At 38.4% G+C, this 17,136-nt stretch overlaps 1 protein-coding gene across 3 annotated transcripts in view; it reads left to right on the top strand.

The window, feature by feature from the left end:
* The window catches only part of LOC112015170 (uncharacterized), a 4,760-nt gene extending 529 nt beyond the window's left edge, over positions 1-4,231 (top strand). Inside the window, exons 2-4 of one of the 3 annotated variants that reach the window (XM_065762805.1) lie at positions 1,252-1,452; positions 1,535-1,593; positions 1,783-2,177. In XM_065762805.1, coding sequence (XP_065618877.1) covers positions 1,252-1,452; positions 1,535-1,588 — 255 coding nt within the window. In that variant the 3' untranslated portion in view covers positions 1,589-1,593; positions 1,783-2,177. Of the gene's footprint in view, positions 1-1,251; positions 1,453-1,534; positions 1,594-1,782; positions 2,178-3,831 lie in introns of those variants that run through there. The other 2 variants (XM_024047534.2, XM_065762806.1) reach the window with 2 other exon arrangements.
* The last annotated feature ends 12,905 nt before the right edge of the window (positions 4,232-17,136 follow it).

A 17,136-nucleotide genomic window follows, 5' to 3' on the forward strand; every position in this document is an offset into this window, starting at 1 on the left:
TTATGGGCAAAGAAATACACATTGTTAAAATTTTAAGAGAACTCTAAACACAGTCAAAGGAATAGTGGAAATGACTTGTGTTTTATTCGAATGTTTTGATAGTATATTGTACTAGATTTGTTCTAACATAAAAACAACCCAACTTCTTATAATAATAATAAAAAAAAAAACATAAAAACAACCTAACTTATTTGTCTTTAGACAGGCTTGCTAGTTGGTAAATCATACGTATTCCAGCTGAAATGGGTGTTGTTGCTAGGTCTATTTATTTATTTTTTGGGGTTGGGTTTGTTGACTTCATTTTGTGGAAAAGAATACATGTGGCCGATTTTGACAAGTCTTGTTCAGGATTCATAGCCGACCCCAAAAATACTGGGACCAAGGCTTTGTTGTTGTTGTTGTTGTTAGCTGACTCCATTTTGTGTTATTTATTTAATCATTACTCTGAACCTGGACAGAGGATAGGGATAGGGAAAGGTAAAAGGATGGAGCAGTGAGTTTGTGAGTGAGAGTCTTGTTGGTGATTACTAATAGTTGGGTCTATCATTTTCTCGAATACTCTTTTATGGAGCATTGATTTTGTTTATGACTGGATCAAGAGTCTTGGGGCCTTCATGTTCCTATCCTCAGTGTTGAGTTATGATGATATATGATAAAACGAACTGTTAGTATTATAGTATGAATTGGGCTTGATTCTTGCTAGACATTGATAAAGTTAAATTCATTTTAATCAATACATTGCTTGGGTTATGCATGTTGTAAACATTGAATTGGTTAGTTGATATTGGTACAGCAATTTAAAGACTCAGTGGATGCCCCATCCTGGACATCTTTCATTACTGGAAATTTGGATATGCTTGTGTAAACTGTAACTCATCTTGTAGACAACCAATTACTAATCTCAAGCGTGTCCTAACTAGTTCAGTTGTGTTAGTGTAGACAAAGCTTATTGGTCCATCTAGGACTAGGATGGTTTTGTTCAGAACAATGAAAACCTAATATTATAAACTAAGTCAGGTATTTTTTGTTTAATTTAAGAGATTTACTTAATGAATTTCAACATACTATGCTGCGCCTGTGCTTTATTTTAGATTGAAAATTTTGATTACCATTTAGTTTAGTTATTTCTTCTTGTTTTCACATTTTCTCGTAATCACTTAAAAGAATAGTTGTATGGTTAGCCTGATATTTATCTTGTTCTGGTATCTATTCTCCAAAAGCTTTAACCGTTTTGTACCTGTTAATATGCAGTATGTGATGATTGTATTGAAGGGATCAATACCCATAGCATTTGGTGGGACTGAGCAGCCAGCAGCCTATGGTGAGCTGGTGTCCATTGGTGGCCTTAACCCAGATGTGAACAAAAAGCTGAGTGCTGCAATTGCCACAATTCTTGAGACTAAGTTGTCTGTTCCCAAGTCCAGATTCTTCCTCAAATTCTATGACACTAAGGCAAACTATCTGAACTTTCTCATGAAGAAGGGTTATATCTGTGCACTTCTTTTGTCTCATTGCATTTTTCCTTTTTGTTTAGGCACATCAATCTCAAGAATATGCACAGTGTTTGCATGCTTTACACCAGAACTAGATCATGTAAATAAATCCTTACTGTTTAAAATCATCAGCAGAGATCTTGTTTGCATTTTTGAAAGAAAAAAAAAAATCCATACACCAAACACCAACCACCACCCAAAAAAGAAAAAAAAAGGGGTCTATGGTAACAGTTGGTTTATGTTGTATGCTTTAACTTTAGATGATAATGATGCTTTGTTTATTTGGCAGGGTTCTAACTTTGGATGGAATGGGTCTACCTTCTAAATTCTGTGGTACTTCTATTGTGCTGTGGTGTGGTGTGGTGATTCCTAATAGACTTGATGCATTGTATTCAGATAACTTATGTTATTTGGTATCATAAGTACTTTGTTAATGCTGAGGACATATCATTTCCTCATGTGTTTCTAGTATTAGAAAATGTGGAACATTTGTCTTTCTCATACGCTACCTCAAGCATGCTTTTTATTTGGCATTGGCCTATGATGTTATGTTACTCATGGTGTACAACCCAGGTTTGAAGTAAAATCCCTTGTATCATTGTTAGATTGTCAGTTGTTTGGGCTTGTTCTCTGTATTAATAACTGGCTTGCTACTTATTCAATAAGGGTATTGCATTCACCAAATGTGAAGTACTTCTAGCCTTCTAGGTGAGATTTGGGTGTCTCTTAACAATTTTTATAGTATGTTTCCGTTTCCCTTTTTCAGTAGAGAAAGGAGTTAATTCATTTTTCAAACTGTTTATACACTTTTTTTTTGCTTACAACCGAGTGGGGTCTTGGGGGAGGTGGGAGAAGGTTTGAGCCTAGGTTCTCCCTCTGAGGTACCCATTAAGCCACAAGATTGGTGGCACCAAAATTCATGTTCATTCTGGGTAGTATCAGCTTCAATTTTTATGAACTCTTTAGTCACAGAGCACAAAATAAATAGGCTTCTTTTCTAAGTGAAAAGCCTGCTTTCTTTTGTCGCCTACATTCATCCTAGCCTGCTTGCTTATGAAACTCTCAAGGCATTAGAGTTCCGTATTGACTGCCCTTATTTTTAGTCTACCATGCGCTACCTTTTTTATCATTCCTGGTTGATCGACGCCTTTATTGATGAAGTTTAGCTGAGCTCAAAATATTTCCTTGAAGTTGTTACCATTTTATCTTTATCTGTTAAGACTAAGCTCAAAATTTGTCTCTGAAGTTGTTACCATTTTATCTTTGTTTTGATTTACAGTTTGCGCTTATACTGTGGGAAATTTAACATATAGTGCCCAGTTTGGCACCAGTTATTTTTGCTAACTTATTTTACTATTCAGCTTAGTTTTACTACTATTCATGTAGACCACTGAACTTTTTAATACTATTTATGAGTTTTACTGTACTATTTTAACTAATTTTTACTTTTATCTATAGTATTTTTAGCAAAAAAATTTCAATTTCAGCAAAAAATATTTTTGCCAACTTATTTTACTATTCAGTTTAGTTTTGCTATTATTCATAGGTCTCACTACACTTTTTTATACTATTTATGGATCTCACTGTATTATTTTAGTTAATTTTTACTTTTATCTTTCCTACTTTTAGCAAAAAGTTTTCAATTTCAGCAAAATAAACGGATTTCAAACGAGTCCATAGCCTAATCTTTGTATTAGGCACCTTAATCAAGAAATGATACTTCTTCATTAGACATTTTACTTGAGACATAGGTCTGATTTGGATTCACTTATTTTGCTGAAATTGAAAATTTTTTGTTAAAAAAACTGTAAATAAAGGTAAAAGTTAACTGAAATAGTATAATGAGACCTATAAATAGTATCAAAAAGTGCAATAGTATCTATAAATAGTAGTAAAAATAAGTTAAATAGTAAAATAAATTAGCAAAATTAATTAGGCTAGACGGACAATATGATTGACCTTCACTGAAGGTTTTAATTTAATTTGGTGTAGAATTCACGAGATACAAGGGTCTAGGAATGGTGAGGGTCACCTTTCATTAATCGACTTGATTGTATTCAAAGGTATTAGCACCTCCACGTCACTATGTTAGTACACCCATGCTTTTTTCTTGAGATGAAAGGATTCCTTTGAAGCGACGGTTAACTGCACATATATGCCTTCCAATGTACACTGATAGAGATTAGTTTCACAATGATTGTTTTTTTTTTTACCCCCCCCCCCCCAAAAAAAAACCAACCACCACCAAAAAAAAAAAAAAAAAAGGGTCCATAGTAACAGTTGGTTTATGTTGTATGCTTTAACTTAAGATGATAATGATGCTTTGTTTATTTGGCAGGGTTCTAACTTTGGATGGAATGGGTCTACCTTCTAAATTCTGTGGTACTTCTATTGTGGTGTGGTGTGGTGTGGTGTGGTGATTCCTAATAGACTTGATGCATTGTATTCAGATAACTTATGTTATTTGGTATCATAAGTACTTTGTTAATGCTGAGGACATATCATTTCCTCATGTGTTTCTAGTATTAGGAAATGTGGAACATTTGTCTTTCTCATACGCTACCTCAAGCATGCTTTTTATTTGGCATTGGCCCATGATGTTATGTTACTCATGGTGTACAACCCAGGTTTGAAGTAAAATCCCGTATATCATCGTTAGATTGTCAGTTGTTTGGGCTTGTTCTCTGTATTAATAACTGGCTTGCTACTTATTCAATAAGGGAATTGCATTCACCAAATGTGAAGTACTTCTAGCCTTCTAGGTGAGATTTGGGTGTCTCTTAACAATTTTTATAGTATGTTTCCGTTTCCCTTTTTCAGTAGAGAAAGGAGTTAATTCATTTTTCAAACTGTTTATACACTTTTTTTTTTTTGCTTACAACCGAGTGGGTTCTTGGGGGAGGTGGGAGAAGGTTTGAGCCTAGGTTCTCCCTCTGAGGTACCCATTAAGCCACAAGATTGGTGGCACCAAAATTCATGTTCATTCTGGGTAGTATCAGCTTTAATTTTTATGAACTCTTTAGTCACAGAGCACAAAATAAATAGGCTTCTTTTCTAAGTGAAAAGCCTGCTTTCTTTTGTCGCCTACCTTCATTCTAGCCTGCTTGCTTATGAAACTCTCAAGGCATTAGAGTTCCGTATTGACTGCCCTTATTTTTAGTCTACCATGCGCTACCTTTTTTATCATTCCTGGTTGATCGACGCCTTTATTGATGAAGTTTAGCTGAGCTCAAAATATTTCCTTGAGGCTGTTACCATTTTATCTTTATCTGTTAAGACTAAGCTCAAAATTTGTCTCTGAAGTTGTTACCATTTTATCTTTGTTTTGATTTACCGTTTGCGTTTATACTGTGGGAAATTTAACATTTAGTGCGCAGTTTGGCACTAGTTATTTTTGCTAACTTATTTTACTATTCAGTTTAGTTTTACTATTATTCATATGTCTCACTGCACTTTTTAATACTATTTATGGGTTTTACTGTACTATTTTAACTAATTTTTATTTTTATCTACAGTATTTTTAGCAAAAAAATTTCAATTTCAGCCAAAAATATTTTTGGCAACTTATTTTACTATTTAGTTTAGTTTTGCTATTATTCATAGGTCTCACTACACTTTTTTATACTATTTATGGGTCTCACTGTATTATTTTAGTTAATTTTTACTTTTATCTTCTGTACTTTTAGCAAAAAGTTTTTTAATTTCAGCAAAATAAACGGATTTTAAACGGGTCTATAGCCTAATCTTTGTATTAGGCACCTCAATCAGGAAATGATATTTCTTCATTAGACATTTTACTTGAGACATAGGTTTGTTTGAGATTCACTTATTTTGCTGAAATTGAAAATTTTTTGTTAAAAAATATTGTAGATAAAGGTAAAAATTAGCTGAAATAGTATAGTGAGACTTATGAATAGTATTAAAAAGTGTAATAGCATCTATAAATAATAGTAAAAATAAGTTAAATAGTAAAATAAATTAGTAAAATTAATTAGGCTAAACGGAGAATACGATTGACCTTCACTGAAGGTTTAAATTTAATTTGGTGTAGAATTCACGAGATACAAGGGTCTAGGAATGGTGAGGGTCACCTTTCATTAATCGACTTGATTGTATTCAAAGGTATTAGCACCTCCACGTCACTATGTTAGTACACCCATGCCTTTTTCTTGAGATGAAAGAATTCCTTTGATGTGACGGTTAACTGTACATATATGCCTTCCAATGTACACTGATAGAGATTAGTTTCACAATGATTGTTTTTTTTTTTTTTCCTTTTTTTTTTGGCTGAATTTAATGATTTATTTTTTCCATCATCAAATATAGGGATCAATGCTAGTTCAAAAAAAAAAGAAAAAAGAAAAGAATAAGAAAGGGATCAATGAGTTTCTTTTTAGTATATGGCATATTTGTATCTAATTGATTTATTAGAGCATTCATATCAGCTCTTTTATAAATGTGTAAAATACACATTTTGACCACTTTTGCACATTATGAACAAAAAACACTCTACATCAGTCTATTTACAAATGTGTAAACCCGTGTAAAATTATCCACGAGCTACAGTACCCGTGTAAATTTACACGGGCACTGTAGCTCATGTATTTAGTTTTTTAGTAGTTTTTTCTCTCACCTCCCTCTCTCTCTCTCAGAGGCGCTGCGTTCTCTCTTTCTCTCACAAACTCTTTCTCTCACAAAAAACCCACTGCATTCTTTCATCCACAGTTCTCTCTCCCTCTCTCACATCTCTCTCTCTCGTTCAAAGCATGCACAGCGTGGCGAGATCGGCGTGGGTTGTGCGTGGCGGCGACGTGGCGGCAACGTGGAGTTCACAGCGTGGTGGCGACGTGGAGTTCACAGCGTGGCGGCGACGTGGGGAGGTCTCGATGGTGGTTTAATCTGAGTTTATGGTGTGGGTTGATCTTGGTTTGTGTGGGTTTGCTTGGTCTGGGTTGATTTGGGCTGTGGGTTGTGCGTTTTGATCGGCATTGATTGATCGATGTGGGTTGATGCTTAGTCTGGGTTGATTTGGGTTGTGGGTTGTGCGTTTTGATCGGCGTTGATTGATCGATATGGGTTGATTGTTGTTGGTTGATCTAATATTTTTTTGTGGATTGATCGTTGTGGGTTGATTGTTGGTTGATCTGATTTTGTTTTGTGGGTTGATCGGTGTGGATTGATCTTACCATCACATTGAGGCGATGGCGTTTTGATCAGCGTTGATTGATCGGTGTGGGTTGATCGGCGTTGATCGGCGTTTTGATCGGCGTTTCTGATTTCATCGCTTTTGGTTTCTGATGATGGTGGTGATGGTGGTTGGGCGGTGATGATGGTGGTGATGGTGGCTGTGGGTCTGTGAGAGAGAGAGAGGAGTGAATAATAAAAAATTGTAAAATAATGAATATTTTATTGAATAAACGTGTAGAATAGATAAACTGATGTAGATGAATTGTAAGAGTGGATGTGTAAAATAGAAAAAGTAGGTTTTTTCGTGTAAAATAGACAGAAAATTTACAAGAGCTGATGCGAATGCTCTTAAGCAAAATAAATTGAATAAAGTAAGTTAATCCATACATACGCAAAGGAAATTAGAATTGAATAAATTTATCATTCAATTCCAACAAGTACACCTTTGTCAATTCAATTTCGCTATAATGAAAAAAAAAAAAAAAAACCACGATTTCTTTTGGATTCAAAGAAACAGAGATGGCATAACAATAATTATATCATTTGAGTAGGTAGTTTTATTTATATCTATACTTTTTTTTTAATAGGAAGACTACAACTTTCAATAAATAATAGAAAAAATTACATTATGATGAAGAGCTTCCGTTAGAAAGCACCGATTCTCTTCTATCCAAACCCAGAATCGACAATGCCAACGTGCTGTGGGAAATTTAACATATAGTGCCCTGTTTGGCACCACTTATTTTTGCTAACTTATTTTATTATTTAGCTTAGTTTTGCTACTATTCATGTGTTTCATTATATTTTTTGATACTATTTATAGGTTTTACTGTACTATTTTAACTAATTTTTACCTTTATCTACAGTACTTCTAGCAAAAAAATTTCAGTTTCAGCAAAAAATATTTTTACCAATTTATTTTACTATTTAGCTTAGTTTTACTATTATTCATGGGTCTCACTACACTTTTTGATACTATTTATGAGTCTCACTGTATTATTTTAGTTAATTTTTACCTTTATCTTTCGTACTTTTAACAAAAAGTTTTCAGATTCAGCAAAATAAGCAGATCTCAAACGGATCCATAGCCTAATCTTTGTATTTGGCACCTCAATCTAAAAATGATACTTCTTCAGTAAACATTTTACTTGAGATATAGATTTGTTTGGGATTCACTTATTTTGCTGAAATTGAAAACTCTTTGTTAAAAGAATTGTGGATAAAGGTAAAAGTTAGCTAAAATAGTATAGTGAGACTTATGAATAGTATCAAAAAATGCAGTGGCATTTCAAACGAAATTGGGATTTAACCAAGATTTCCCAACTATCTAGTTAGTAGGCCTGGTTTTCAAAGTATATTACATATTAACATCTCGAGTCTCAAAGACTCGATTTTGGGCCTATAAATCGAGTCTTTGAGGCTCGGTTTTTATATTTTCATCAGATCTGACGTGGCGTACTTGCCACTTGGCATCCACTTGGAAATCGAGTCTTAGAGGCTCGATTTCCACTTGTGTGTGACGTGGCAATTTGTATATGACGTGGATGATCCATGTGGAAGCCACTTGGAAACCGAGTCCCTAAGACTCGATTTCTAATAGGGTTTTTTCAAAATTTAAAGCACTCTTGTCTTTAACTAACACCTCTCCACTCTCACTCACCCTCTCACCCTCACACAGACCAGAGCACTCTCACTCACCATCTACTCTCTCACTCTCTCAGCCTCACCGATGCCAACCCTTGCTCACCCTCTCACTCTCTCAACCTCACCGACCTCGACCCACCCTCACTCACCCTCTCACTCTTTCAGCCTCACCGTCCCTGAGCCACTCTCACTCACCCTTTCACTCTCTCAGCCTCACCCTAAAGCAAAAAAAAAAAAAAAAAAAGACAAATATCAAACCAAACAACAAAAGAAATTCATGATACATACCCATGATAAAAACCTAACAATACTCAATGATTTTCATACTCAAGCAAAAAATAAAAAACTAAAGAAAAATATCAAACCAAACAACAAAAGAAATTCATGATACATACCATTGATAAATTAACAACAACAACGAAAGACTCAGTCCCAAATAAAAGGAAAAAAAAAAAAAAAAAACTCTACCAAGAAATTTGTTTTATTACAAAACTTCCTATTTGAACTCAACCACCAAAACTTACCAATTAATAAGAGAGGAAAAAACTAAAAAGAAATTTTTTCTACGATGCGGATAGTTTGTTGTTCTTAAAAATTATTTTTTTAGAACCCAACGTTTAAGTAGTTATTTAATACTTTTTTTGCAAGGGGCAAACTATTAATTTTAAGGTCTACTATCTAAAAAATTTGCAAAATATATATACCTTATAAAGTTCTTTTATAAAATTTGGCTAAGTGTAGCTTCGCCCCCATAGAAAGGATATTAACAATGACGTGAACAGTTTTGAGGACAATGTTTTATCAAGACCAACAACAATTCAAGAAACAACATAGTTTTTAACCTTAAGATTTTCAACCAGTTCCATGATGACAAGTTGACAACAACTCCATATTCAAGCCATATCAATGTCAAGATACATGTATAACTCAATTGAAAAGGATTCTAACTTGTTATTAAAAAAAGGGGTGGGGGGAGAAAAGAAAAGGAGGAAATTAATTATTTTCAAATAAATTAACATCTAAGAAATATGTTTTTGGTAACAACTGTCATATAAAAATTGTGTATGTGTTTGTTACAAATTGTGCTGTTCTTTCTAGCACCCAAATATGGATCTCTCTCTCATATTCAAATTTTGGTTTTTGGAATTTTTGTGAACTTGATTAGTATTTCTTGAAATCTTGCACCAAGATATGGCCCATTTAGAAGTTATGAGTTCCAATAATTAAAAATATGTTTTGTGTATTGGTTTACTTAGTAAGTGTCAGTAAAGTGCAATTGGTGAATCTGGTTCATGGATGAAGTGCATACTAGGAATAGTATGAATAATGTTGATCTCGATGTACTGTGGACACAATTGAAGTAAATAGTTGTATGACTATAGAGCAAAGAAAGAAGCATGCTTGCTAAGTTTTCTTTGTAAACTCATTTGCCAGGGGCTCAACTTCCCATTTCATTACTCATGGCAACATTTGATATTTCTACTACAACAACATTTGATATTTTTAGTAGATCAATCCCATTTCATTACTCATGGCAACATTTGATATTTTTACTACAGCAACATTTCTTATGGGAGATTACTAGTACATAATGGAGCTAAAAAGTTTTTATGGCAAAACCAAAATGAAGCATTTACATCACCAAATACAATCAATGATTATTGATGAATCACAAATTCGTTAGTCAAAGTTGTCAGACGGAAGCAATCTCCTACCGTGCTCTTCAAGAAGTGGTCACCGGTGTGGTGCTTGCCACAGCGCCTCCGATGCCAAAGTCAGTATAAGAAATTTAATATCTCAAAATAAAGAAATGAACTGTGTGTATGTATCTCTGTGTACCTTGTACTTGGCAATGTGTGAGCTATATATATGCTTTCATAATCCCTAGCCGTTGGGGCAGTTATGGAGATCTTAATGCTCCTCTTGGTAACGACTGGAGTGTGTAATGTAGCCTTGATGTGCTCCAATGGTTCATATAGTTGTCCTTGTAGCCATTCTAGGTGTAATTGCACTGCATTGAATGGTATGGTCTCCTTTGTCAGAGACGTGGGTATGCATGTGTCTTGCCTGAGGGTGTTCTCATATGTATTGGTAGGATCGTCCATGATAGACGGATTCGTTGGTCCTGTCAACTGCCCCCCGATTCTGTGTTCGTCATGATGTGCCCTGATGATCATAGAATATGAAGGGTTACAGGTTGCAAGTGACTCTTGGGGTTTCACTCCGTATTAAGTGCGGAGTGGTAGCGCTCCACAGATCGTGGTACACGTGGCACGTGCTGACTGGTGGAGTTAATGCTCCAACGAGTGGAACTATTGGGTTTCCCGCCGGTCTTTCTGTTTTTCGAGCCTTTGTTTTTAAACTCCTCCCCTTCTCATTTCTTTTTACTTTTCTCGAAAATTCTCAATCATTGCTTCTTCTCTGTTAGCTTTCTTCCTTCTTCAAATTGGTGTGCTTTTTTGACAGTGCTTCCTCGGCTTGCCATTGTTCAAGGTATGTTCTCTTCCTTTTCTCGCCTTTCTTTTCTTTACTTTGTTGTGACAGTGTTCCTGATGTCCCTCTTTTCTTTTTTGTTCTATTTGCTTTTGATTTCCTTGGGGTTTAGTTGTATTGTTCTTCCCTGTGCTTTTTTTTTTTTTTTTTGGGTTTTCATGGTTAGTAACTTTGAGGTTAGAGTTGCCTGTCCTTCAGTTTCTTTTCTTTTCGCACATTTAGGGGGGTCTTTAGGTACTTTCTCAGGCCTTGAAAGCTTTATTTTCGAGGGTAGTTGTCTGAGTGTGGTGTTGACTGAGTTGTTGCCTTTGATTAGGCAATCAATTGACTGGTTCGAGGGTCAGGGGAGAAAGCAAAAAAGGATGTCCGAAGTCAGATCTAGTGATCTCGAGACTGGGTTGTCGTCTAGTGGCGATCCAGTGGAGGGGGATACAGCCGTCTCTACTTCTCCGGTGGTTAGGCATTTTTATGCCCTGAAGGAGGTGTGTGGGCTGGATGCTGAGACTGTAGGTAGGTTCAAGGATAGGTTTTAATTTCCAGAAAGGGTTCGTGTCCGTCGGCCTAGTGACGAGGATAGAGCTTGTCACTTCTTCCCTGGTAAGGTGTGCTTCTACGAGGCTGCCTTCACCTGTGGACTTAGATTCCCCGTCCATCCCTTCTTGATGGAGCTTTTAAATCATTTTGGGATTGGTCATGGGCAGCTAATGCCCAATTCGTGGAGGATAGTGGTCAACTATATGGAAATATAGTTGGCTGCTAACGAGGATATAATCAAGGTAGGCGAGCTCGTCTACCTGTACCATTTGAAGGAATCCAAGGAGTATGGGTACTACGAGCTGGTACCTTGGGAGAAGAGGACCAGGATTATTAGAGGGTTACCTTCGTCCTTTAGGTACTGGAAATCAAGATTTTTCTTTGTGTCCAAGGATGACTTTGACACTCCCTCCAGTTAGGAATGGGGTGACATTCCGAGGTTGCTTCGTCGATGGGGAACCCCGACTTTAGGTGCATTAGTTTTTCTCCTTGCTGCTTTAGCTCTGCTGTATTCATTTGTTGTCGTCATTAACATCTTTGTCCTTTGTCTTTTGCAGTGAAGAGACGACCTAAACTCAAGGGCAGGTACAAGGAACGCGTTGAGTAGGCAATCGAGTACGCCCAGAAGATTGAGAGCTGGGACGATTTGGTAGATCTGCGGACCCTTGCTTTCTATCATCTTGGTCCGGACCCGTCTTCCTTTGTCTTGCGCAACATTGAGATTGAAGGAAAAAAGAGTAAGTGTTGAACTCGTTCGTACGATATTTTTTTTTTTTTTTATAACCATTGTTCTCTTCTGGCAGAGATGACGACCAAATTCAACAAAGACCTTTACGCGAAGATGAGGTCGAAGAAAGACGAGCCCCTGTCCAACTTGGGAAAGAAGACAGTGCGCGTCACGGGAGGGGTGCCCCTGTTGCTCTACCTGCCTCCGTCAATTCGATCATTTCTGGGGGCAAGACGACGAGGACAGCTTTTCCTTTAACGTCCGTGGAAGAAATAGGTGGCACTCCCGTTTCCAAAAGGCCACGCTTGTTTGAGAAGGAGAAGGAGAAAGCTGATTCTCGTCCATCTACAATTTGGAATGACGAGAGGATGGCTGTGGATTGGGCCCTCGAGATGATAACGGCTGCAGATATGAGGGCCTCATCTGGCGTCCCTTTCAGTGGGCTTGCTGCTCGTCATGTCCAGAAGCTTGTCTAGGTATATTGCTTTGGGCGAATTTTTTTTTTTTTACACCTCTGATCTTCACTTCAGGTGCTGGGGGAGAGTCTTCACCTTTCTTTTGAGTATTTTACTCAAGAGGCTAAGGTGGCGTCTCTAACGTCTAGGATGGAGGCTTTGGGGGCGGAGAACTCCACTCTGAAGAAGGACCTAATTAACTCCATGGGCGCGGCGAATACTCTGAAGGAGACGGTCAAGAAACTTATTGACGACCTCAAGGTGGAGCGTCAATTGACAATCGAGAAGGATGAGCAGCTTCTCGGAGCCAAGGAGAGTCTCAAGACCATCGCTGCCAGGTCCATCGAAGCCTTTTAGACCACTAACGAGTACAACACCATGCTTCTCAGTTGGTATTTTAAAGGTTTTGAGCTCTTGAAGAGATATCTAGTAAAGCACCCCTCTGGAGTCGATATGGAGAGGCTGGATCTCGAGGAGGCGGATCAGGAGATGGTTGCCGATGAGGCTGCTCAATCTTCTGCGACTGAGCAAGAAGCACCCGGAGACGTTCCTGCTACTGACGCCCCTACTGACGATGGCGCTGCCCGAACCTAATACTTAGCAAAAAAAAAAAAATTTCCTTTTGGATGCCCTCTCTGTATTGGGCAGTTGTGTAATTTTAATCTTATTCCCCTCTATTTGAGAACAATATTTTTAGCCCAATGTTTACGGGTTTTCAGTTGTATAAATAATGGTAATTTTGCCCGTTTGTTTTGGGCTTTTAACTTAATTTGTACTTACTTACATCACTTGTTCTTTAGTTTGAGATGTGCTGGTGATATCTTTCGATTGCCCACGTAGTGTGCTTGATGAACCCTTGATTCTGTTGGCACCTCTTTCCCCATTTGTTTTGTTAGGCAATTCCTTATATTCGTCTAAGAATCCTTTTAATCGTTGGTAACTTGTATCTGCCTAGGTGGATTCTTGTTACTTAGCCGTTTTTGGCTTTTATCCCTCCTAGGGATCCTTTTATCGTCTGTAACCTACATCCATCTATGCGGAATCTTGTTACTTAACCATTTTTGGCTTTTGTCCATTTTAGGGACCTTTTGATCTTCAGTAACTTACATCCGTCTATGCAGAATCTTGTTACTTAGCCACTTTTGGTATTTCCTGCTGAATTAGATCTGCTTGTCTTGAAATCTTTAGTTGAACAATTTATTTATTAATTTCAATAACGAATACACTTAATCATTACATCTATTGACGGTATTTCTTCAAGTGTTCAATGTTCCATGGCCTCGGGAGTCTTTGTCCATCTAGGGTTTTCAGGTGGTAGCTGCCCTGCCTAGAGTAGTGAATGACCCGGTATGGTCTTTCCCATCTTGGGCTGAGTTTTCCTTGTGTTGAATCTCTGGTTGCCAGGGTTACTTTGCAAAGGACGAGATCGCCTATGTCAAGTCGTCGAAGTTTTACCCTTTTGTTGTAATAGTCTGTCATCTTCCATTGGTACTCTGCTATTCTGCTGCAGGCTTTGTCTCTTACTTCGTCTAGACAATCCAGGTTTACTCGTAGACGGTCATCATTGGCTTCTTCGTCGAATACTTCTCGCTTGGTGCTAGTTACTCCTACCTCGACGGGGATCACTACTTCAGTGCCATATGTGAGTCTAAAGGGGGTTTCTCCCGTCGGGGTTCTTGTTGTTGTTCTATAGGCCTACAAAACATTGGGCAGTTCTTTTGGCCAGGTCCCTTTCGCATCGTCCAGCTTTGTTTTTATGATCTTGAGCAGCGTACGGTTCATCACCTTCGTCTGTCTATTCGCTTGTGGATGTCCTGGTGATGAGAACTAGTTCTTGATGCCTAGACCTGAACAAAAGTCCTTGAAGCCCTGGCAGTCGAATTGTCATCCGTTGTCTGATATGATCGTCCACGGAATCCTGAACCTGTAGATTATATTCTTCCACACGAAGTTTCGGATCCTTGCTTCGGTGATGATTGCCAGTGGCTCTGCTTCAACCCATTTTGTAAAGTAATCAATAGTAATTAGTAAGAATTTTACCTGACCTTTGCCTAGGGGTAGTGGGCCGACGATGTCGACTCCCCATTGTGCAAATGACCACGGGGATGTGATCGTCGTCAGTTTCTCTGCAAAAAGTCACTGGATGTTCCCGAACCGTTGACATTTGTCACATTTCTTGACAAACTCTGTTGCGTCCACCTGCATAGTAGGCCAGAAATAACCAGTTTGAATAATTTTCCTTACCAGGGATCTAGGGCTAGCGTGGTCCCCACAAACTCCTTCATGTATCTCTTCCAGGATGTACTTAGCTTCTTTTTCGTTGACACACTTCAAGTAAGGCATGGAGAAGCCTTTCTTGTACAAGGTGTCGTTAAGGATCGTAAACCTGGCTGCCTTCTTCTTGATTTTCTTGGCCTCGTCTGTATTTGTGGGGAAGCGTTCATCCTGGAGGAAGGATATGATGGGCGTCATCCAGTTGTCTATGTTCTGGATTGCAAATGTTGAAACTTCTTCAATGCTGGGGTTGTTTTGGATCTCCATCATTAAGTTCGCGCTCATTGCCCTTCCTCTGACGATGCTATTTTTGAGACTTCGTTTGCCACCACATTTTGGCTTCTCGGTATTTGTACAAATTCCACTTTATCGAACCCCTGAGCCAGATGTTTCATCAGCCTGAGGTACCTCTGCATTCTTTCTTCTTTTACTTCGTATTCTCCCTTGATTTGCCCAATTACCAGTTTTGAATCATTTTGGACTAACAAGCTCTTAGCCCCTAGCACCTTTCCGAGTCTCAATCCCGTTAAAATTCCTTCATATTTAGCTTCATTGTTGGTGGCTGGAAACTTTAGCTGAACTTCATACTTTAACATTTCTTCGTCTGGGGTAATTATGACGACCCCTACTTCTCCCTTCTTTTGAGCTGACGAACTGTCAGTCTATATTGTCCATTTCTCGGTCTCATGGGTTTGATTGTCTTCGTTCGGGGAAGTGAACTCGGCGATGAAGTCCACCAAGGCTTATGCCTTAATGGCTGTCTTGGGATGGTACTCGATGTCGAATTGGCTGAGTTCAATTGCCCATTAGACCATTCTCCCGGCTGCTTCAGGCTTGTTCATGGACTTTTTGATTGGTTGATTTGTCATCACCAGGATTGAATTTACTTGGAAATATTGTCTCTTTCGTGAGGCAACTATTAAAGCAAATGCAATCTTCTCAATCTTTGGATACTTGGACTCAACTCCTTGGAAGGCTTGGCTGATGTAGTACACTGAGAGCTGCTTCTTGTCTTCTTCTTGAATTAGAGCCGCACTCACGGCTGTGTTTGATATTGCTAAGTACAAATATAGGTTTTCACCATCTTTTGAAAGACTCAAGAGGGGTGGGTTGCTCAGATAACGCTTTAGTTTTTGGAATGCTGCTTCGCACTCGTTTGTCCACTCGAATGCCCATTTCAAAGTCTTGAAGAAGGGGAGGCATTTGTCCGTCGCTCTAGAAACGAACCTGTTAAGGGTTGCAATTCTTCCCGTGAGCTTTTGGACTTGTTTGACGGTCCTTGGTGATGCCATGTCGATTATGGCTTGCACCTTCACCAGATTTGCTTCTATTCCTCTTTGGGACACCATGAATCCTAAGAATTTGCTTGAGGCTACACCGAAGACACACTTATTAGGATTCAGCTTTATCTGGTATTGCTTGAGGGTGGCGAACGTCTCTTTTAGGTCGCCCAGGTGGACGAGTTCTTCCTTACTCTTGACGAGCATGACATCCACATGCACCTCCATATTCCTACCGATCTGTTTGCTGAACATTTTGTTCACTAACCTCTGGTAAGTAGCTCCTGCGTTTTTTAATCCAAAGGGCATTACCTTGTAGCAATAGAGCCCTTGGCTTGTAATGAAAGCAGTTTTCTCTTGATCTTCCTCATCCATCTTTATCTGGTTGTATCTTGAGAAAGCATCCATGAACATCAACAATTTATATCTGGTGGTAAAATCCACCAGCTAGTCTATTCTTGGTAGAGGAAAGCTATTCTTCAGGCATGCTTTGTTCAGGTCCGTGAAGTCCACGTACATTCTCTACTTTCCATTTGCTTTCTTCACCAGGACAACGTTTGCGAGCCAGGCAAGATAGTACACCTCTCGAATGAAGCCTGCCTTCAATAATTTCTTAACTTCGTCTGTCACTGCCTGGTCTCATTCTGGAGCAAAGACTCTTCGTTTTTGCTTGACTGGCTTCCTTTATGGATCCATGTTCAACTTGTGCTGAATGACTTCTGGGGATATACTTGGCATATCCTCATGACCCCAGGCAAAGACATCTTGGTTCTCTTTTAGGAACTGGACGAGTTTTGATCTCATCTCAGGACTTAGCGTCGTTCCTATCCTGGTCGTCTTGGTGACTTCTTCTTCGTCTAGCACCACCATTTCCAGGGTTTCAATTTTGTCTTCTTCCTTCTCTCCAATCGTCCATGCGTGGTTCTCCTTTATAGTCACGACGGCTTGGTAGCATTCCCTGGCCAAGACTTGGTCTCCCTTTACTTCTCCGACCCCACTCTCCGTGGGGAACTTCATCTTTAAGCAATAAGTTGACGTAGCTGCCTTCC

Source organism: Quercus suber, unplaced genomic scaffold, assembly GCF_002906115.3.
Source record: "Quercus suber isolate HL8 unplaced genomic scaffold, Cork oak 2.0 scaffold_474, whole genome shotgun sequence".
NCBI lineage: Eukaryota > Viridiplantae > Streptophyta > Magnoliopsida > Fagales > Fagaceae > Quercus > Quercus suber.